Raw genomic sequence first — 23,237 nt, forward strand, 5'->3', positions numbered from 1 at the left:
TATTTGTTCAATTGGAAAATAAATCTAGCGCACTATGTTGCTGCTGGCCGTTAGAGGTGCCGCCGAAAGCCTTTTTTGTAACTCGTGGCGCAAGAGGGATAAAAAAGCGGCTTGCGATCCGCACACACATGTACAATAGGAGTTATGGACGCAAATTGTGACAAGGAGCGAGGCGAGCCTGGGCGAGCCGAGCGAGTTGTCACGGTTTGCGCCATAACTCCTATTGTACATGTGTGTAAATGATTTGAGGTTTCTGACTCAGTTTTACAAAACGTACACAAATCATCGCTTCTGTAACCAATTTTAAGTAATTTAGTATTCGTATAAAAAATAGAGTTTATAACTTTATATTGGAAAGCTTTAACATAAGATTCAAGCGCAACAGAATGTGGTAATAAGAAGATTTGATTGATTTGGTCGATTGTGAAATCAAAATCCCTCTGCAATTTGAAGGTGATATTGGGAGGTTGAGCCTTTCTGGAAACAAGTAGAGAATAGTAATCTTTTGATCTTTTTTGTTTAATATCGAATATGTTATTCTCAAATGTAAAAGAGGGAGATAGGGTTGATAATGGTACATTCGCAATCCTTAGCTGTGAAGGTATAGAGTGTCGGAGGCCTGCCCACTGAAGAAAATTGGTTTTATTTATCTTGTTCGAGAAGTGAGTGAAGGCAACGTTAATATCCCGGTCAAACAGAAGATCATGCGTGTACGTGATTCCTGCCTCGCGATAATTTTCGAAATAAACCGGTTTTTTATCGATTTTTATGTCTTTATTGTTCCAAATAATGTTTTGATAATCCTTTTCTTCAGCAAAGGTATCGCGAAATTCTGACCACCATTGCAGAAGTTCGTAGTAAAATTGAGAGGATAAATTGAAATCTTTCACATCATAGTTACAACTGAGAAAGAAGATTCCCCCAACGTGCTCTAACAGATAAAGAAAATATCTCTTCCATGTAGCAGTTGAATCATTAAATACTCTCTGTAGCCATCCTAACCTCAAAGATCTAATCATGCAATCAACATCTATCATTTTTAAACCGCCCCTCTCATATTCGTTTATTACAGACACACGAGTTACTTTATCTACACCTTTCCACAGAAACTTGAAAAGCAATCGATTCAGTTCACTTACTACTTCTGTTGGTGTTGGTAATATCGAGCAAACATAAACAAACTTCGAGATCAAGAAGGATTTGATTATTGTTATTTTTCCATAAAGAGATAGGCCTCTCGAGGACCAGATATTAATAAGCTTTTTGATGCTGTCAAGCCTTTCAATAAAATTCTTCTCCTTTAGAAGTTTCGGATCGTATGTGAAATAAACTCCTAAAGCTTTGATCGGGGTTTTAGGCCACTTAATTCCGAATGGTTCTTCCATTTTTCCTCTAAATGAACCGATCCACATACCTTCCGTTTTTGAGGAATTGATATTGAGGCCAGAAATATTTTGAAAAAGCTCCATCAGTTTAAAGAGTGATTTTGCAGAATCGACATCGGCTAATGTTGCAGTTGTATCATCGGCATATTGCAGGACTTTTGTTTCCTCTTGTCCAATAACAATACCTTTGATATCAGGGTTCTGTCGAATGGCGATTGCCAGCGTTTCTACCGCAATTACAAAAAGGTATGGAGATAAAGGATCTCCCTGTCGAACGCCACGTTCAAGTGGGAAGAAGTTTGAAGTTGATCCGTTGTTTATGATACAGCTTTTTATGTCTTTGTAAAAAACTCTAACCCAGCGAATGAAGTCTGGACCGAAATTGAATTCTTCAAGACATTTTAAGAGAAATTCCCATTCAACACTATCAAAAGCCTTCTGAAAATCGATAAAAACCATTAAACCAGGAATATTTTCCTTTGCAGTGAAATCCATAATATCGTAGATAGATCGTATTGTTTCGCCTATAAAACGATCTTTTACATATCCAGTCTGATTTTGATGAATTATATCAGGTAGAACATTTTTTATCCTCCATGCAATTGCTTTAGTCATAATTTTTGTATCTACATTTACAAGAGAAACAAACCCATGCCATCAGACCCATGTCATCAGACTGGGCCCATTTGTTCAAAGGGTGGATAACTCTATTCACTGGATAATCTGCTATCCAGTTGACAAAAAGTGCTGTATGCTGTAGTGCTGTACGCTATCCACTGGAAAGTGATTTATCCAATAGATAGTGTTATCTATGAAACAACTGGGGCTAGGGCTTTCCTTGACCTGTTACAATATTCACTACCAAATGTATTTTTTAACCTCTTTGGTGGGTGTTTTTGTCTATTAATGCAATGTTCACCACAGATTGGGCCATGGAGGGAGTGTTGAACATTTTGAAGACCAAAACTAATGTATTTATCTACACATTCAACCCCAACAATTCCAAAATTGCAGTCAGTCATTCAAACCAATAACCTTATTTTTTGTTTTGGGGATTTTTAAATTCAACTACAGTAATTAAGTTACCGTATTTATTCGGTTATAAGGCGCACGGTTTTTCCTTGAAAAATCTGTTTTTCTGTGGGAAGATTATGCCAAAATTGGGGTGCGTCTTATAGCCGAGTATTTTCGCCCAACAAAATCTTATGACCGCCATTTTACCGGAACTTACAGTTAAAACAAGAAAAATAAGAACACTTAATGTTGGTTTTTGACTTTTACAGTAAGATATAAGAAACAGCAAGTTTCAACGCAATGTTTATTATCGCGTATAAACGAGTTTTAGTAACACCTGTATATGCCAGCATTTTGTTGAAATAGACAAAGAAAATCAAGCATACTCATTTGAACAAACCTTTCTAAGCGTGGAAAGTGGAAAATGACTTTAGAAGACAAGGAAAACACTAAAAAAGCTTGAGAATCTTTACAAACCACTCGATAAACAAAGTACGACGCGATTTCCGATACGAAGCATGCTTGAGAACTTGGTAACCAATCTACAAATTCAGTGGTCACTGGTAACTACACATCTGCCAGGTTACTAAGCAGCTAAGTTCGAAGCATGAAAAATTGAAAGACGTTTAGCTCTTGAAAGTAGATTTACGTCTTCTTTAGCAGGAAATGTTACCTCTTTACATGAAGATTGTGCCAAGGAGTATGAACAACATTCAAACATTCAAATTCTGTAAGAAGAACTGTCCGTAAGGACGTTTGCGTGAAAATTTTCTACTTGATAGATTTCTTTAATTTTTTTGCTGCGGTCAGATGATGAGTTACTTGTGTCAGATATGCAAAAAAAAGTTGGGGTCACCGACTTCGTTTTAGAGAAAAAGCATGTGGAAAACTACCCTGATTTGGAAAAATTGCGCACGTAATTCAGCATGGTTTACAGGGTTTATAGTTAAAAATATCGAAGATGAGTTAACGGAGGATAACGATATCAGTCACATTTTGTAGAAGTGTGTCTGTTGATTAAATAATTCCTAGTTTTGCCATCTTTTTGTAAAACTTAACCATGGTAAAACACATTTGAAACTGTCGTATGGCAAAAAGGAAAGCTTAAAAAGTGGAATTTAAACCGTCAGTGTGACAAAAAAATCAAACTTCCACTCAATAAATATTTTTCATTTTCTCGCAAAATGTAGATATTAATTAACAAAAGTGATCTGTTAAGAAAAAAGTAGGGGTCACCGACCATTTAAGAGAGCAAATTGCAAGCTAGCGGAACCACAACTCACCCTATATGTTCTTAGAAATTTTACTCAGCGCGCGCGCTCAATGTATGGCGTGGCATGGCGTTGCGACATCAATTACGTGCGCAGTAGGGATGCGCATAAACAATTAGCGCGAACGTCCTTAAATTGATCACCGCATCTTTTCAACTCTCCAACTCATGGTGTGACTTATAACCGAGTGTTTTGGAGAATTTTCAGTTTGTAAGAGAATAACAAAGTTGCCAAGTTTGGGGTGCGTCTTTTAACCGAGTGCACCTTATAAGTGAATAAATGCGGTACTTGGAAAGCTGATTACTCAACAGTAACATACAGTAGAACTTTAAAGTAAGTTACCACCATCTCACGAGATGAACAAGATGAGAGTTGGTAACTTAGGGCCTGTTTACATGGAGGGAGGGTGCCCCGGCTAACCGAGTTACCCGGCTAGAAGGGATAAAACCTAGCCCGCCTTTACATGCAGAATTCACAACCCTTCTACCCGAGATGAGACAGCGTCATTGAAGCGTGTCACGGCGTGGGAAAACAATGTAGCTCCAAATGATTGAAGAAAAATATGACTTTTTACTGAATAATCAAGGCTTTTCGTCTTCAAACCTATTTTAATTTGATGTACAAGTTCTCAGAAATTTACTGCGTTCATTTTTGGCGAAATTCAATCGAAATTCAACAGTATTTGGCCGCCAAATTGAAATTAAATTTGTTGTGTCGTGAATTATGATAATCATTCCCACGAAAATTTCGAATTTGCTCAAAGAAATATTTCCAGCCGACCGATAAAACTAATTTTGATCAAATAGCACTGTTTGGGTCCAGAATTTATACATTTTATGCCATTAACTTCAAATTTAGTTTAAAAACACGCGCGAAAACTTATCCCGGCAAGCCGGGATAGCTCGGCCATAACCGTTTACATGGCAAAAAGCTATCCCGCCTAGAAGGGTGCCCCGGGCAAGTAGACCGAGTGCCCCGGCAAGGCGGGTTACCCTTCTAGCATGTAAAGGCTTCAATACGTTTTCTTAAGAAACGTATGAAAAGTTGGCTCGCCCAGGGTAGCTCGGTTAGCCGGGTAACTCGGTTAGCCGGGGCACCCGCCTTCCATGTAAACAGGCCCTTACTTATGAGTGGTGCTCTGCTTCATTATGCAAGGTCTAATGTTATGATTCTGGTTTTTTTCACTAGCCACCTGGCCTTCCTCTCCTTCCCACTCCACCAACAATTCCTTCTGGGCGACCTCAATACAGACCAGACAATAAACACAACAACAATAATCAGGTTTGGTTTTGTTCTAATTTCCCTATTTTGAAATACACACACTAAAATGTACTAAGATACATGTGTATACATACCAAGAGTAAAATTAAACCACAACATATACATAGAAAGCATATCTTAAATTTGACTTCTGTTACACATATTATGACATGTATGGAAATTCAATTCTGTGCCTTTTGTGTCTGTTTAATGAAGGCTTTTGCTGAACATGTGGTAATAAGGGAAATCAGTGTAGAATGCTTAATTTGATTGCTGATTCTCTTCTGTTTCAGAATCAAAATCAAGGAACTTCATCCTCAACAACAACAGTGTTTGTAGGTAACATAACTGAAAGAGCGTCTGATGCACTTATTAGACAAATATTAACGGTATGTTTATTTCTCTACTCATTTTAAATTTCTGTAATTGTATCAAAAAATGTACTTTTTTGTCGTAAGATTATGAAACATGATTGTTAAACTGGTCTTGGTGAAATCTCTCCTAAGAGAATCATGTTCTTGTGTTTTTGTGAGAGCAGAAATGTGGTCTTGTAGTAAACTGGAAACGCGTGCAAGGAGCCAAGGGAAAATTACAAGGTAAGCCTGCATTGTTGCTTGTGTTAAATTTGAGTGAATGGCAATGGTATAAGAAAGGTGTACTTTTCACATTGTAGCGTTTGGATTCTGTGATTATGGAGACCCTGAAGCAAGTCTGCGAGCCATAAGATTACTTCACAATAAATCATTAGGAGACAAGGCATTAGTTGTAAGTAAAATATTATTGTTTGTTATCTTGAAATTTTCTGATGTTTGTTTAACTGATATTAACTCTCTAAAATGGTCAACATCTTACACCCCCAGACAGTGCTGTTACAAATGTACATACAGTGTAAACATGCTGATAGGTGGTGAGAAAACAACAACAACAAACCCAAAATTGAAAATAATCAAGAAGTTTTTAAATTATTATTGTTTTGTATCACCATATTCTTTGTACTACAGTGCTTGATTTTACATGTACTGTGAATGATCTAATAAATGCCCCTTTGTGGTGTAAAGTTTGTTTAAGGTGCTCCCCTCTAATAAACGCTCCATGCCTAATAGACGTCCCCCCCCCAAAAGAATTGCCTCAAAAATCAAGGAAACGTTCCATAGTTCACACTCACAGACACACAATTAATTTAGTTTGCTTGCTTTCTTGGTTAGCAACATTGTTGACACCAACGATGATAAAGACATCAATATCGAATTATGAATGATATATCTAGGCTTTGCATTAACGTAGATTAGATTTAGTCTCCTACTCACAAACAACTGGTCTGTGAGCAAACTATGCTTCTTATTTGCTTTGTTAAAGTTGCTAGAGCTAAAGTGAAACAAAACCCTTCTCTAACAAACGCCTCACATCTATTTAATGCCCCCACTAGGACCCCTAAAATTGAATTGATTCTTGTGGCGTTAATTAGATCGTTTACACTACTTCAAAAGAGTTACATGAGTACTGTTGTTGAACATGTATCTCATCAATTGGTGAGATACACTAGTAAGACTTCTTTTCCACCTACAAGTATAGATCAATATAATTATAATAATTATGATTTACAACCTAGGTGTTAAACAATTTTGTTGTTTCTAGGTAAAAGTGGATGCTAAAACCAAGACCTATCTTGATGAGTACAAAGCTGAAAAGAAAAAGGAAATGAAAAAGGTAACTTTCTACATTACAATCTCAACACAGAAGGTAATAAATAGAGGATAATAAATGGTTGCATGGAGATATGACATTAGGACTTCAGGATGGACAGAGTGACAGTGTAATTCATTAGGTATTCAGTAATTGTTATACACATGCGCAATGGAGCTAAAGAATTATCAAGGGACACCCTGTTCTACCTGGTATCTACACTGTAAGCAACTAAATGCGGAACTTGCCAAGCAAGCATCCAGTTTTAAACCTGTTTTAACTCACAGAAGTCGATATTGATTGTGCCGCTCTACCTCATGTTTCATAAATGTTGCGAATCATTTTGATAACTTTATAAAAACACAATAATATTCCATGTGTCCTGATGAAAGATTAGTATCTCTATACTCTTGTAATATCGTGTTTTGATTTCACTTCTTACATTGTATAGAAACAGAGGTACTACTCTTGCTGTGAGACAAAAACCGGTGATAGGAACATTACGCTCGTGATGGCGCTTATTTATTGAGTAGAATTGCCTTCGCTTGCCTAACAAACATTCTATCACACATTAAACATTCCAACGAGTATTTTCTCATCGTAACTGCAGAGCCTTTCACCACTTATACTAACTTTTTGTATCGTGAAAGCAGAGCTATCATTTCCGTCGTGACGCTAGCGCTTTTCGTACAACGAAATATGAAATCACATATTTCGGAGCGTGTTTTAATTAAAATTATCAACAGACAATCACTTTCGCTCACAAAAAATTTGCAGGAATTCTCGGCGCGTCATTTTTTAAATATCATGACTTGTTTCTTTGACTACAGAGTTTTTTTTGCTGTTGTAAACACCTTCAAAAGCCTTGTAGAAGCGGTGTTTTATTTCCTGTCGCGACACTTCTCAAATTAAATTCAAACATCAAAGATAAAATCAGTCTTGTCGGGACATGTTTATTCAAGTATATCAAACAAAAACACTAGCTCGCAAAAATGTAGCAAGCATACTCGGCGCATCATTTAAAATCATTTTCTTTCCTTGACTACAGAGTTTTTCACTGTTACAAACGGCTTTGTAAACTTTGTAGAAAGGGAGATTTAATTCTTGCTGCGACGTCAGTGAAACAGCGGAAAATAAAATCACGTGTTGATTCGACCACTCGCTAGATCAAACAAAAACTTTCGCTCACAAAAGTATTGCAAGCATATTATTATAAATTGGCGCATCGATTCAATCTAAATCGTAAATTGTTTTATTAACTATAGAGGTTTTGCTGTTTTAAACATCTTTGTAAGCTTGTAGAAGCGGAAATTTAAACCTTGTGAAATCACGCTAGCTCTGTTGGCTTGTGAAACAAACAAAACCTTTCGTTATATTCTTCGCCGTTATAATCAACGTGATTTCGAAGAATGCTGTTGCCTCATTCTTCCAAACTATCAGTCAACTTTTTCGAAACTAGAAAGCTTCAGTTCTAGACTTATATTAATTCTGAGCGATCGAGTCAGTTTCGAGTCGGCTTCGAAAACCAGTTTTCACAGATATGCCACTTGTTAGGCTCATACCATAAAGTTCCGTAAATAAGACGCACCCATAGATAAGACGCACCCCTGATTTGGAAGCTCAAATTTTGGAAAAAATATATACAGACCATAAAGTTTGAAGTTCAAGTGAAGTTCTAATGGTAAACAAACAAAGGCAAACAAGCACAGTTTCGAAACACTGACATGGCGGTTGTTGCAATGTTTAATATAAATTAAGTCTTACGAAAGCGAAATTTTATTTGTCATACCTCCCGTTTAGTTTGAGTTCACGATATCCTAAACTTGGATGCTCTCTTGATATCATTTAATCAAGATTTTCACTTCTAAACACTCCTGAAACACTTGTAATTTGTGCGAATGGTACGCGAATGATGAATGCTTAGTAGCCAAACTTTGAAATGTAGAGAGGAGTCTCGGCATTAAAAACAAATATGGCGGCACTTTCTTCGGAAGAAACCACGTTTTCAAGATTCTTGAAAACTGCTACCCGCAACAGGATAAAAACTTCATGCAGAATAAGAGTTTGATAATCCAGCAGATGCATTTGCTGTGAAGGTCAATAAAAAAGCGAAGCAGTCGGCCATTTGCCTTGTGAGTATTTGCGTTTATCTTGGTGTTTTCTCGCACGTGCCGCTAAGACATGATTCGAAGTGACCGGCAGGCTTCACTGCAAACATCTTTGCAGAGGAACTAAAAGGCAGTGAGCAACAACAAAGTTTTCAGGTTGTTATATGTTTATTCAATGACGTCTTGAGAATTTTTTTTTTGAATATTAATTAGGCTTTTGAGAACTCCAACCAGAGATGTTTCCGTAGATAAGCCGCACCCCCGATTTTTGACTTGAATATAGAGGAAAAAGGTGCGGCTTATACATGGATCTTTACGGTAAATATGAACGAACCCCACTCAAGTGGCGTTCGTGAATTATACACTTTGTCTGTCCTGAAGCTGTCATGAAAATTTATCTTCGAGTGTTCAAATTGATATCAGTTTAAACACAAGAAGATAAATTTCATATCTCCAAGCAACCATGTATTATTTTGTTTATTATATAAACCTACTAGAAACAAGGTTTTTGACGTTTTCAGAAAATTTCCGATGATTTTCCAAATCTTTCCAGATTAAAATGTTAAAAAAAAATAATGTTGTCTGAAAGTCATACGAATGTTTCCGAACATTTTCCAAACTTTTCCAAAAATTTCTGAAGATTGCTGAAGATTACCAAAAATTGCTGATAGTGGGACGGATATGTGCATGAATTGTGCAGCTTTTGGTTAAAAGCATGAAACTTGGCACAATTGCACAACTCAAGCTGCTTATCAAAAATGGATATGGAGCCATCACGAAAAATTATGGGATGGCGATTTATTGCTGATATAAAAAATGGCGGCCATTTTGAACCGGAAGTGAACGGTTGAAGAACCGGAAGTACTATTTAAAAGTACTTTGTACCCTTGAAACCCGTTTCTTTACAGAAATAAACAGCCTAGAAAGCTTCAGAAACGTTTATTTATCTGTGTTGGAGCACAAAATGTGAAAAAGGGGATTTTATTGCATGTTTAAGAGTCTAAAGCTATTTTGGAACTCCAGTCGAAATTTCACAAAGCAAAGAAAGCAAACGTTTTTGTAATAACATTTCATTTATTCTGCATTTGTTTCAGTTTTACAGGCAGAACCATAGATGCAAAGGTTTTCTGAGTATTTTCAAGGGATCAGAGCATGTCATATCTTCAGAAATATCTCTGCATAACACTTACATATTTCATTTTATCCTTACTTGTGCAATACAATGTCCTGACAATGTCAGTACTTTAACTCCTTAATTGGACACAGAGCTTTCCATAAGATCAAAAAAGCTTATCAAAATAAATCTCATGTGTTAGCACATTCTTCGGCACACGAACAAAGAGCAGTGCAACGTAAATATGCCTTTACACAGGAACATCTCGCCCGGCATCCTTTCCTACATCCGCATCGGACAAGTTCTCGGCATGACTTCGTCACATCAGTCAGTGTCGTCCAGAACGGCTTCCAAATGCCTTCCTCCAAAGTCCATCCCCATTCTTGTGGACTCGGTAGCACTGGACTGGGAAATAGCGCCTGTCCCCAGCAGTAACCAGCCTGATATGCAGCACGCTTTGTATGTTCAACAAGAGCGGCTCTTGTGGGTGGGATGGCATCAAGCGTTCTTCCTTTCTGAGTGAACAGCTGCTTTCTTGCATCATTGACAGCTGTCTTGCTACTCGTTCTGTCGTACAGCAGCACAACAAAGCGCTCTAGATGTTCAATACATCTGTCGCTTATCTCGGTGGGGCAGTGAGCTAGTGCGAGAAATGCACTTGTGACGTCTGGGTAAGACTTCCACGCCTCTAGGGCAGTCTTCTTTCCTCTTCCTCCGAAACAGGACACAGTGTCACAACCGATGAAGGCATGGAACACTGGAAGTGCCTTGGAGACCTGTGGTCCCAACTTTCTGGATATTTCGTGGGCGGCAATGAAACGAAGGTGAGTTCCTGATCCAAATGCTACCCAAAGTTGTAGTTGTTCTTTCTCTCTAAGTTGCTGAAAAACTGCAATTGTCAGTACCAGGACATCTGTGTCGACCGTGCGTAAGAGGATCTTCTTATGTCCTTGATTCACTGCGTCTTGAACATGCAACAACATTCTTGTGTCGGCTTCTTCTTGTGTACAGGGAGCCAGGCTTGAGTTGTCTGTACGTGGCAAAGTGGACAGGATTTGCTTGCCGTAGGTTGAGATAACTTCTTTTTCCACTTGGAGGGATGCGATACACTCAGACAAAAACTTAAAAAGTTCAACCTTGTTTTCATCTACACGTAAAAATTCATTCCATTTACGTGGAAGCTGATTGTTTGCTGAGACTCGCCTTCGTACACCGGTTCCTCTGCCAGATCTGGTGGTCGCTTTTAAGCTGTTTGCGACATACTCATCCCACACGACATCTATACGTTTGACATGGCGAAGCTGTGCCTTTATATATGGCAAGAATGACTGCTCAGCGTAACCTAAGAAGGTTTTCTCTGTTCCTGGCTTGATCATGTTCACCGCTGCAGCACCGTCGATGATAATGACATCAATAGCAGGAGGCATTTCACTTTGCGGCGTAGTAATAGCCTGTAGGCATTCTGTAAGGTCGGACTTCTTCTTGGGAATGCGCAATTTGCCGAGATGCGATAAGGATGGTGGACATCCCTGGTTCTCGTGCTTAAAAAACTCCTCTAAGTCACCGTCCCTTGTCTGACAAGATATGTACAGCCTCGCAAAAAGTGAGCAGTCACTCTTCACGGACGAAAGCTGCTGAGTTGCACGAGAAGATGCTTTCGGTGGGGGTGAATTGAACAAACTGACTTTGTTTCTCTTAATAGGATCATACAGCGACTTCTTTCCATGAACAAGACGTTCGGCTACAAAGGTACTGAACTGCTCTCTACCAATTGCTTCTATTTGGCGTAAACTTGTAACAGCCTCTGATCCAGCAATTTCCTTGGTGTCCAAAACTATCAAGTCTTGACTTTCTTCCAAGAAAGGGTTGCCTAGATCTTCAATTGTGGCGACAAGAGATTTTACATCTTTGAAGAATGATACTTGATAGCTTCTTTGAGCTTCATGATGTTTCCCTTCCTGTGCCTGGGTCACTGACGTCACGCTAGCTTCAAACTCGTTTACCAATCTTGCCATTTCTGGACCGGATATCATCCATCTACGGAGAGCGCTAGGATTTTCAGTCAGGCCAACGGCACCGCCATCACCTTTAACAATTGCATTATTCTGCTCATGCGCCTGGTCAATTGCAATGGCCGAAAACTTCCTCTGGGACTTGTGGACTGTGAATAATCCCCTGTCAACAAATTGTGCGAATACGTCTGGGGCTATCTGCTGGAGTTCGGATAGGTCACGTAGATGAACTGGCAGCCAACGTGCATAGTTAGTGTGATTCAAGGCAAAGAACCAAGGCAACATTTTGTGGAGGGCGTTGCTGTAAAGCGTGAAGCTGGATTGACGAATCGATCTTAGAAAGACAAAGAATAAGAGCTGCAGCTGCAAGGTTGTGTACCAGAACTGAAACTGTGGTACTGCTGATGCCTGCTGGCTACACCAGTTATCGAAGGGAAGAGCGTCATGTCCGTCATCTAAGCCCTCTTTGTACTTTTCATATGCATTCTTGAGTAACACGAACAGGCAGCTGGCTGTAACTTGATGTGCTCGCCGAGAACGTGTAACGCTTGTGGCTTTGACGAACGATTCTGCTGTTCCAGGTGAGGCAACATTAGCGTCGACCAGTGCGGCCACCCATCCGCTATCTTCAAGCCACCCACCCAGAACTTTCAAAAAGGCCATTTCAATATGAAGGCCCCCAAACATGACCACAATCTTCTTCTCTCCAAATTGATCTGGCCAGTTCCACTGTATCTGCTTAGCAACAGCGTAAAGTGGCTGATCCATGGCGATAACCGGGGTTTGACCGGGGTTTAGATGGTGTACACAAGCCTTGACGACATCCATTGCATGGCGGATCATAGCAACTGACTTGGCTTGATCAGGGAACAGAGGCAACAAAGCAGATATTGCAGATGAAGAAGTAGTATTCTGATGGAGGTCTGTGGTGGAGTGATATGCTGCCCATGAAATGTTTTTGTTTTCCCCCAGACTTGGTTGATTCACAGTGATGCTATTGACATTTTCCAGCCAGTTCAACTCCTCTTTCATGGCATTGTTGACAATTCTGTCCTCTCCTTGCAGTTGGTTCCTTGTTGCTGGAACTGGGGGAGTTTTGTTGGGAAGTACAGCTGGTGCAACCTCGGTATAAGACTTGGGAAGTTCCGCAACAGATTTTGTGTTAGCCTCTGAAGTTTGTGACACATTCACTCGTGCTCTTTCGTTGCCAGGTACTTCAGCAGTACTGTGCTGGAACATCGATATCCCCGTTCCATGAAAAGAATCCCGCGCACTCGTAGAACTGGGGTTATGGTCGATGTTATCGACGGCGGATGTCGTAAATAAACCTGAATGAAGATTAGGTGGGCACACAACCTTTTCCTCCTGGTACTGTCGACAGACTGCATTTCCCAGATCTGTAGAAATTGCAAGCACCCTGTCATATGATACACTTAAACCCAGTGTGTGCATCGTTTCTATGAGGTCGCGGCTACGGGACTTGGCATGAATCGACAAACCCACATATATAGAAATGGGGGTTTCGCGAGATTTGTTTCGTCGCTCCCGCTTAATTTCTCCATCGCGACGACGGTGATAGCTGTTGTATTGTAACAACTGGGAAATGGTCAAACCGGCTTGAGCAGATGAAGGGTTGACTTGCATTTCAATGTTTGGACCATAAAGGATCATATTTACAAGTGACAGTAGCGACGCTGGTACCGAATTTAACTGGCAATTGGATCCAAAAAAACCATCGAATGCATACTTCTTTGCGAGCATATCTTTGCGCACAATGCTTGCGGCCTTGGCAAGAAGCATCGCTTCCTCGTCACAATCTTCCTTGTGAGCTTTCTGCAACGCATTAGCAAGATCAGCTTTGAAAGCAAGAAATACATCTCGCCCTTGCTTGTATTCTTCAAGTGCTGGAATATGCTTAAGAATACGTTCTTTTTTAGCCGTGTAGTGTGAATACGCCCCGACGTGTCGTCACCAAGTTGCGCCAAACGAGATGTGTACTTGTCGGCGAGTTCAGCAAGTTTAAAAACTGGAAGCTCAACATCACTTGCCACGCGCGACTCTTCGATATAAGACACAAGTTCTGCAAGCGCGATGCCTTCGGGTCGTCGTAGATTCTCCTCATCTTTTTCTTGTTCACCTTCTCTGACTGTCGCCGCCTTCTTATACAAAAGTGCTAAGCACGAGGCATGATATTTTGAATCACGTGCTACAAGGTCTTTTGTGCTTAGTTTAGCTAACAATTTCTCGTCCTGTAGTGTAGATGCGCATTTCCTTACACGTTCATCCAGGACCAGAGTCGAGGCATTATGCAGAGGGTTCTTTCTTGAAGTTTGATCATCGCATATAAAGCATGTGTCAGCGCTGTCGAGTGATGCCGTAGAATTTGCTCTTGTGAACTTTCTGCCAACTGGCTGCTCATCTTCAAGTGCACGTCTTTTTTCTGCTCGTTTAAGCTTAGAGCAATTGAATTTATCATAACAACTTTTGTGCCAACGAGCTTTGCATTTAATAAAAGTACTCTCTAAGCCGTCACCTTCATCTAGGCGTGAGAGATCAATCTCAACGGGCATACAATCAAGATCACTGAACTTAATTATGTTACCAGCCAACGTTCTGTAGCCTGCCCCAACATCTGATTGACGCTTGGTCTCCGCAGGGCACCGTAAGGACTCATCTTTGTTTTTTTGGCAAATAGCACATCGAGCCCAGTTGGTCTTGGCTTCCGTTGTTTTTTGTTTACTTTCCGCGTCAGTCACACTTTTTTGCATTGATTCACTGAAAATTCAAGTTTTCGATATCAGGAAAGGAATAAATAGCATTATAATCAAGTTTCATTATCACCAAAATACTATGTTTGCTACCCAAAAGCTATTACACCTCACTCAGAGGACGTAAATGTTCTCTTCATTAGTATAAAGTAGATTTATCTCGATTTTTTATACATCTTCAACATCTAAGAATTCAACAGAAAGTACATGCTATTAACAGAACATTATGTACTTATAATAGGCCTTATAACGGTTTTCGACGCCATCTTGACGAGTAGGCAAAGCGGGTAGAAATTACAGTGTTTGTATGTGAATCCGACGGCAAATATCTTTTACAAAGATTGAATTCTGGACAACTTATGAATTGTAAAGTTAAGATACTAGCCAAAAGTTTTTATTCACCGAGTCTGAAGGATGTAGCTGGGATAGAAAGCGTTCAGTTACGTTTTTAGTTTTTCCACACATTTTTCTATATTTTTTTCCGCATGATTGACGCTGTTCGCGGGAAAAATTATAGACAAATGTATGGGAAATTAAAAACGTAACTGAACGCTTCAAACTCGGCGAATTAAAACTTTTGCCTAGTAACTTAACTTTACAATTCATAAGTTGTCCAGAATTCAATCTTTGTAAAAGATATTTGCCGTCGGATTCCCATACAATCACTGCAATTGCCTACTCGTCAAGATCGCGTCGAAAACCGTGATTATATCACACAGCGTTATCATTAAAATTAGATGCAAAACAAAGAGCAACTGACAATGTACAGCTAAAACAAATGGATTGGATGTTGTTAAACGTAAATGAACTGAGAATTAATTCAAGCAAAGCGTAAATAATGCAATACTTTCAAAAGTTTTCGAAACTTTAAAAACTTTTGGAATTAAAATGGAATGCCGATACTTACAGTGCTTGTAGTGACAATAGCATCCGTATTTCCAATTAACAGCAGGCCTCTTAACTCCACATTGTTACATTTCTAGTGAAACTGTCTAGTAAGTAGCTAATGATTAGATTCTTTTCTTAATCCTTCGGCAAACACGTGTTTGTTAAACCGGTGAAAAACAAAATGGAGGAACAAGTGTGCATCTGACTAAGCCTTTTGGTATTCTGGGTAATTTGCCCCAGGCCGCCTCGGCTAAATTAGCTAATCTGTTCAAAAAGCGCGGAAATCAGCCTTCTTAGTATTTTTTCAATAGATAATTTCCTTATTTTTAAAAGCCAATCGCATAGATTACAATACAACAAATTTTGCTGAAGGAAGATCCATTTACTGGATAAGTTTTCTGTTTTATGACAAGGGTATAAACCAGATCGTGATAATGTACTTCAAACAATTTTAAACAGAAGATCGGCTAAAGATTATAAACCCGAGTCTGTTATTACTGTTTTCACTCTTACACTGGTAATATTTAATATATCCTCAACTATTTCCGATAAACGTACCATACACTTCCGGTCTAGCAAAAAGGTATCACAAAACTCTTGAAACTTTCAGTTTTGTAGATGTTAGGTGAATTATTTAAATAAATGGAACACATTTATAGTGATAACAATAATTTTTTTAAAAAAAATTAGCTCTTAAAGCAGTTAAGATGAAAATACTTGTACTTCCGTTGATGTTCAATTTTACTTCCGGTCAAAATGGCGGCCGTTTGGAAAAGACCCTTATTTACACGCTTCAGCAGCAAATTTCATGATGGCTCCATATCACAGATTAATCGGTTTGGCAAAGACAGCATTATCACCAAATTTGGCGCTTTTAACCCTAAAGCGCACAATTTGATGTAAATTCTGCACATATCCGCCTCACTATGAGGAAGTTCCAAAGATGTTTTGACTTAATATTGATAAACTTTGCTTCATTGAGCATTGAAACATGGCAAACTCTGCAACCTTATTGGTCAAAAATGATATCACACATGCATGGATATCATTTTTATTCACACATGTGTGATACCATTTTTTTCGATTTGCTACTACTCACCCCCCCCCCCCCCCAGAGAAAAAAAGTCTTTGTAAATCAGTGTTGCTAACTCTAAGACAGGTACAGGTAGATCATTTTCACTGAAATAACAAGATCGTTTTTCTTGCATTAAAAACATCAACAAACTCAGAGATATTAGAATAGTTGAAAAGAAATAAAGTAACAACTCATTGTTTGGCAGAACCCTGAAGAGAGAAAGAAAGAGGATGGAGAAGCTGACGATGACGAAGATGAAGATAATGGTGATCTTGACGAAGATACATTAGTAAGTACCAGAACATACTTTTTTTGTTTGAAGACTTGTCTCGTTTCTCTGGCATAAGCTTTCACTGATATTTTTTTTTGGAACTTTTCTTTGAGAGGAAGAGAAATACTTTTCACATCGCAAAATTCTCCTGATCTTTTACTTTTGAGTTGCATCAGTCGCAACTCGAGTGTTCCGTCAAACAAAGGACAAGACATACGGAGGTTCAACAATTGTATTTAATAATAACAATTCAATCTAAAATACAAAATAAATAAAACTACATTAGCACTAGCTAACAACATAAGTTGAACGCATACAACTTGTAAAAAACTAATGAAAATAATGATAAACTATATACAACTCACTTTTAATGTTGCCTCTGTATGGCATAAATACTGTAGTACTGATTTCGGCTTATCATTAACATACATCTGTTCATAACGGGTTAGCAAATAACTTTAAACTGGTTAGCACGGAGTTTGTAAACAACTGAATTAAAAACATTTAATTATGCCACTTGAGCGAGTTCATACGTGACTTTAAATTTTAAACTAGCGTGCGCCCAACATAAACCGCAACAGCGCGCGCGTCCACTAACACAACTTTTATCAGCGAAACATTGGGAGACAGGCAAATTAAAATCTTTCAGTAACGTGACAGGCTGTTGTTTTCAGGCTTGCTCAAGTAAAGCATTTGCACTCTGTTCCCTGTGTACACTGCACATGCTAATAACATTTTTATTTTTCAGTCGGAAGATACAAGAGTCAAGAAAGCTATTGAACAAATCATTGTCGAGCATTCTGATATTTTAAACAGAAAAATAGAAGGTATGTTAGTGTCTTATTGACTTGTTGCTGTTGTTACATTTAAATGTAACATACACTGTAAATTGTCAAATGTGGAGTGTGCACACAATCCTTATTTAAAACAGCTTACAGTGTTTCTTGGCGTTTGCAAATCAACTTCCTTGAAAAACGATTTTCATTAAAAAATATATAACCACTATGCATTATTACTCCTAAGATTTTTTTTTGCCTTTAATGGTGGCTAATTTTATTAGCCAGGTTTAAGGCGTCTGGGAGCAGCGCTCATGCTGAGGCCTGGGCCCTAGCTTGATCTGTGGGAGGTTCAACCCCTGACGTTGTTAACCACGAGGTGAAATCGAATGTGCTTTTCTGTTCATTTCACCTCGTCCCTCCCACCCATACATGTATATCCCCCTCACCACCACTCTGTTGTGTGAATGTGCTGGTCTGTGGTCTGGTTGCTGGTATACCGCAACCAGTTCCCCCAAGCACTGGGAGATTGTGGGTCCCAGCCCGGCATGAACTGCCAACACTGCGAGTTGCCCTTTAAGGAATGTTTTTAATTTTTAATGCATGTAATATGTTGTACAAAATAGTTGCAACATGCTGTGTAATTTTTTGTTTTCTTTGTCAGGTGAATATTATCGAGCTACTCACAGTGGTTCAGAGGTATGTTATGTTTACTGTTAAGCAAAGGGTTCTTGTACATGTAGATTGGTGAGACACTGTCACTTACTGGTGTACATGTAAAAAAAGTAAAGCCTGTATTCGAGCTAAGTGGCCCATCAGGCCAGAGCTTATCCCAGTTTCAGTAGCAAGAAGCAACTAGGAGTATTTCTACTCCCCCTGGATGGGATGCTAGTCCATTGCAGGGTTACCCCCAGCATTAAATTCACTGGCACCCATTAATGCACCTGGGTGGAGAGGGACACTATGAGAGTAAAGTGTCTTGCCCAAGAACACAACATACCGGTAATGAACCAAGTCAGGGCTTGAACCCGGACTACTCAATTTGGAGTCCAGTGCTCTTTTGCTAGCCCTAGTGAAGTACAGTATTTTGCTCTGTTAATAACACTTTTAGACTCTTTATTTTTTCTTAGCCAGTCTTAGTCTGCAGTTCAAATATGAATGCTTTAATATATTTCTGAATCACTTTATTGTTTTGTACAGTACTGGTGAAAAATGAGGTTCCACCTTCTCACTAGATGCACGTTGTTCATATGTTGCTCTTTTTCCTCAGCAAAACTTGGAAGGTATGGACATGGATACAGAAAAAAAGAGCTTAGTATCCCGGGAGATCCGAAGCTTTCGAGACACATACAGGGTGAGCTCACTTCTGTTTGCACTTGCTTATAGTACTCTTGTGATATACAGTACACATTTGGTTTGATTTTCTCTTCAGTTGGTGTGCATGCATTGTTGTGGGATGAGTACTGTAAGGCTTGTTGTTGTAGTACATGTAAATGAAACTGTGGGACTACTGTAAATGATGGGGACAATGAGAACAAATAATGAAACATACCAACTCAAAACAAGTTGAAATGCTTTATTTTGCTCTTCAATCATAAAACGACACACAATTATAGGACAATTTGAATTACTGGGCAGAGTGATAGATCTGTTTTCATGTCACTATCACCTCTTGAAACAAGGTTGTATTTTCAATGTCAAATTGTAGTCTCAACGCCCTGAATTTGGTGTAGATGGAAAGTAAACCTTTTGTGATGTGCAGTATACAAAGGTTTAATCAGCGTTATTATTCAATTGACACATAAAACAGTTAATTGATGAGTTGGTGAGATTGGGAGATTTCCTCTTCTGCATTTTCTGCTTCTAGGATTTGTGGTGGTAAGTAAGTCTGTAAAATCTTTGTTATAAAATAGCTAAAATGGAGCGCACATTTTGATTGGCCATTGGCCATGGGATAATTGCTCCAGAACAATATTACTCAATTTATAAGAGAACCAGTGTGGTTTACTGGAACAATAAATTTAACCTCTTGGGATGATGGAAGTTGCAGTAAATTTAAAGAAATTGCCGTGAAGTTTGAGAGTGGAAACTCTGCGGTAACTCTTCTTACAGCTTTTTGTCTATTCATTTACTTAAGTGTTTTTTTTAGCATTTAATAAGTAGGCTTGCAGTTGCCTTCTAAATCTGTTTTTTAAGTTCATACTAAGTCAACATTGAAAAAAAATTTTTCCGCATAAAAAATTAAAACATTCTTCAGTTTTTTTCCTAAATCCTTCCTAGCTGATATTTCTTCAGCCATCAAAAAATTTTACTAGTGTGCAGTGAATTCAGGCAAGTCTACAACAAGGTCGGGCATCGTCAGGCAATACCTAGCAGTGCTAGATCTAAAAAATTAATTTCTTGTCGGGCATTGTCGGCTAGTGTGTAGATGACCAAGAAAATATTTTGGGATTGTTCATAACCAACTACAAAGGCGTTGTTGCAGTCACTCAAAAAATCACCAGTTCTACATTAAAAAATCGGCTAGTGTGAGATGGGCTTAACAAAACAGCTTTCCAGCAAATTCCAATGAAAATTCCCACCCATTCCCCAATGTGAATGATGAGATGCAATTATGACTGAAATTGTGCATCTTGTTTTCACCTATCTGGTATCTTCATATTTTTAAGAATTCGGATGCAATATGACTTGAAAGTTTAAAAACAAGCTGTCCTTAAAATTTATCAAAGAGTAAATAAAAATAAATAAATCATAAAGATGGTTAATTTTAAAGGGACAATGTCACGGATTTTACCAGATTTTTGAACAGCCAAAATTTATATTTGTGTCGCATGAAACCTAGAAATAATAGTCTGTTTTTATTAAAAATTGCTATATTAGAGCACTGAAATTGTTAACTAGCATTATTGGCTGCGGATGGCGCGGATGGAAACGGATTGCAATTTGAAAACGTTAGGCAAACGTTTTCAAATTGTTTCAGCGCGTCTTCAAAAAATCGATATTTTTAGCCGTAGCTTGATTTCTATCCGCAAATTAAGGTTATATAATCCTTTAGATGTTCAAAGATATTGTTTTTTATGGGTAAAGTTGCCTTCCACTAATTTCAGAACAGTTTAGACCAAAAATTTGCGAAATCTCCGTGACATAGTCCCTTTAAGCTCGGTGATGAAGATGAAGTGGTCATTTATGTCACTTGCATGGGACAAAGAAAAAATCTGAGTCCCCGATGGGAATCAAACCCATGGCTTCCCATGTACGGGTTGGGCGCTCTAACCACTAAGCTACTAAAGACTTGTGGTGAGCTGGGCCATTTACTATTTTCATATGTGACACGCTTGGCAGAAGTGCCTGAGCTGTTTTGACTGTTTAAATCTTATGTATTCAACAATCAAAGCCCTGATAGGGTTCATTACTCATTAATTTAAGATTATGCGGAAGGGAACTGGAGGAATGTCTTTAGTGAGAGAAGCTCATAAGTTATTTAAGTAAAGTTGGGGGAATGGGGTGGGGGTAATGTAAGGGGGTGGGGCTAAAACTAATCAAAGAAACACAGAACTTGATAATCTACACTCAAGAAAGCATTTCAAGTATGAATGGAGCAGGTATCAGGCTTTCAGAAAGAAGGTGGGTACAATGCCTCGTGTCTGAATGTGTTGTGTGAAAACAGTTGTTGCTCTTTTCTTTTGAACAGATTCATGTTCTGCATGATCAAGAAGAAGTAAACTGGGATAAAGAAATTGTCCTTTTGAGGTTTAAAATTTAATTTCCACTGCCTAACATGCTAATTGACATGGCAGTATATTTTGTTTCAGAGCCATTTGGAGAGAACAGGAGTTCTAACAGCCATTCTGTGGGAAACTGCAGAAATCCCATGTTGTGTTAACAGAGCTTTAATTTATAATGTCAATTCTCATCTTTTCTCGTCTTTTTTCTTTGTGTTTTTCAGAAAGAGGACAAGAAAAAGGAAGAAGAGAAGTCTGAAAGAAAGGAAAAGGAGAGGGAAAGAGAGAAAGATCGAGAAAGAGATAGAGACAGAGACAGAACTGACAGAGACCGAGAAAAGGAGAGGGAACGAGAAAGGGAAAGAGAAAGAAAACGTGAACGTGAAGATCGGGAGCGCCGAGATAAAGACCGTGATCGAGACGATCGTGACCGAGACCGTGATCGGGACGATCGTGACCGTGACCGTGATCGTGATAGAGATCGTGATCGCGAGAAAGCACGTGAAAAAGATCGAGAACCTGAACGTGACCGAGAGAAAGACCGTGATTATGACGAAGAGGAGGAGGTGGACAGAAGACGGCGAGAAAGAAGACAGAGGGAGAAGGATGCGTCTTACCAAGAGGTTAGAAAAGTTTTTAGGAGTCTGTGTTAACCTTATAAGCGGTGCGTTTATTAGACGAGGATAGTGCGCTTACATGAAGAAGGCAACAAAATCAACAGCAAAGATGATCTCTTTTTGCACTTGTGCCCTTGCTTAACAGTTAACTATAAACTTATAAGCGGTGCGTTTATTAGACGAGGATAGTGCGCTTACATGAAGAAGGCAACAACATCAACAGCAAAGATGATCTCTTTTTGCACTTGTGCCCTTGCTTAACAGTTAACTATAAACTTATAAGCGGTGCGTTTATTAGACGAGGATAGTGCGCTTACATGAAGAAGGCAACAACATCAACAACAAAGATGATCTCTTTTTGCACTTGTGCCCTTGCTTAACAGTTAACTATAAACTTATAAGCGGTGCGTTTATTAGACGAGGATAGTGCGCTTACATGAAGAAGGCAACAACATCAACAGCAAAGATGATCTCTTTTTGCACTTGTGCCCTTGCTTAACAGTTAACTATAAACTTATAAGCTGTGCGTTTATTAGACGAGGATAGTGTGCTTACATGAAGAAGGCAACAACATCAACAACAAAGATGATCTCTTTTTGCACTTGTGCCCTTGCTTAACAGTTAACTATAAACTTATAAGCTGTGCGTTTATTAGACGAGGATAGTGTGCTTACATGAAGAAGGCAACAACATCAACAGCAAAGATGATCTCTTTTTGCACTTGCGCCCTTGCTAAACAGTTAACTATAAAAATAAGCGAAATAAGACTAGGACGTTTCGAAGTCATCTTGACTTCGTTATCAAATAGAAAGAAATACAACGGTCGAGGTTTAAGTTTAAATACAAATAATGGCGACAGAGTATGTATACTTTAACTCGAAACATGACTCCTATCTTTCTACTTGATAATGGAGTCAAGATGACTTCAAAACGTCGTAGACTCATTTTGCTTATTTTTATAGTAGTGCGTATATCAAAATGTTCTCTTATTAGAACCCTTGCTAAAGTTACTAAAAATCAAATAAGCTACATGTAAGTAAGAGAACTGCCTGCCTAAATAAGCGTAGAAGCTAAAATAGCTAGCTGGTGTAAACTAATTCATCGTTTTTCCTTTCCGTTCTGTTTTAGCGTTTAAAAAATTGGGAACAAAGAGAGCGAAAGAGAGGCCGGGAATACGAGCGAGAAATGGAGAAGGAAGGAGAGAAGAAAGACGAACAGGTCTGATGACATTTTTTGTCAATCTTACAAACAACGTAGATTTCCTGATGGATTC

At 38.8% G+C, this 23,237-nt stretch overlaps 1 protein-coding gene across 2 annotated transcripts in view; it reads left to right on the forward strand.

Annotated features, from left to right (window-relative positions):
* The window catches only part of LOC144635799 (RNA-binding protein 25-like), a 54,758-nt gene that overhangs the window by 23,696 nt on the left and 7,825 nt on the right, over window positions 1–23,237 (forward strand). For both annotated transcript variants that reach the window (XM_078494900.1, XM_078494899.1), the window contains exons 3-13: window positions 4,859–4,951; window positions 5,224–5,319; window positions 5,469–5,526; window positions 5,604–5,695; window positions 6,566–6,637; window positions 16,784–16,867; window positions 17,598–17,676; window positions 18,290–18,324; window positions 18,896–18,979; window positions 21,572–21,970; window positions 23,093–23,182. In XM_078494900.1, the coding sequence (XP_078351026.1) occupies window positions 4,859–4,951; window positions 5,224–5,319; window positions 5,469–5,526; window positions 5,604–5,695; window positions 6,566–6,637; window positions 16,784–16,867; window positions 17,598–17,676; window positions 18,290–18,324; window positions 18,896–18,979; window positions 21,572–21,970; window positions 23,093–23,182 (1,182 nt within the window). The remainder of the gene's footprint in view (window positions 1–4,858; window positions 4,952–5,223; window positions 5,320–5,468; window positions 5,527–5,603; window positions 5,696–6,565; window positions 6,638–16,783; window positions 16,868–17,597; window positions 17,677–18,289; window positions 18,325–18,895; window positions 18,980–21,571; window positions 21,971–23,092; window positions 23,183–23,237) is intronic.

The sequence above is a fragment of the Oculina patagonica genome, chromosome 13, assembly GCF_052425735.1.
Source record: "Oculina patagonica isolate OP01 chromosome 13, crgOcupat, whole genome shotgun sequence".
Lineage (NCBI taxonomy): Eukaryota > Metazoa > Cnidaria > Anthozoa > Scleractinia > Oculinidae > Oculina > Oculina patagonica.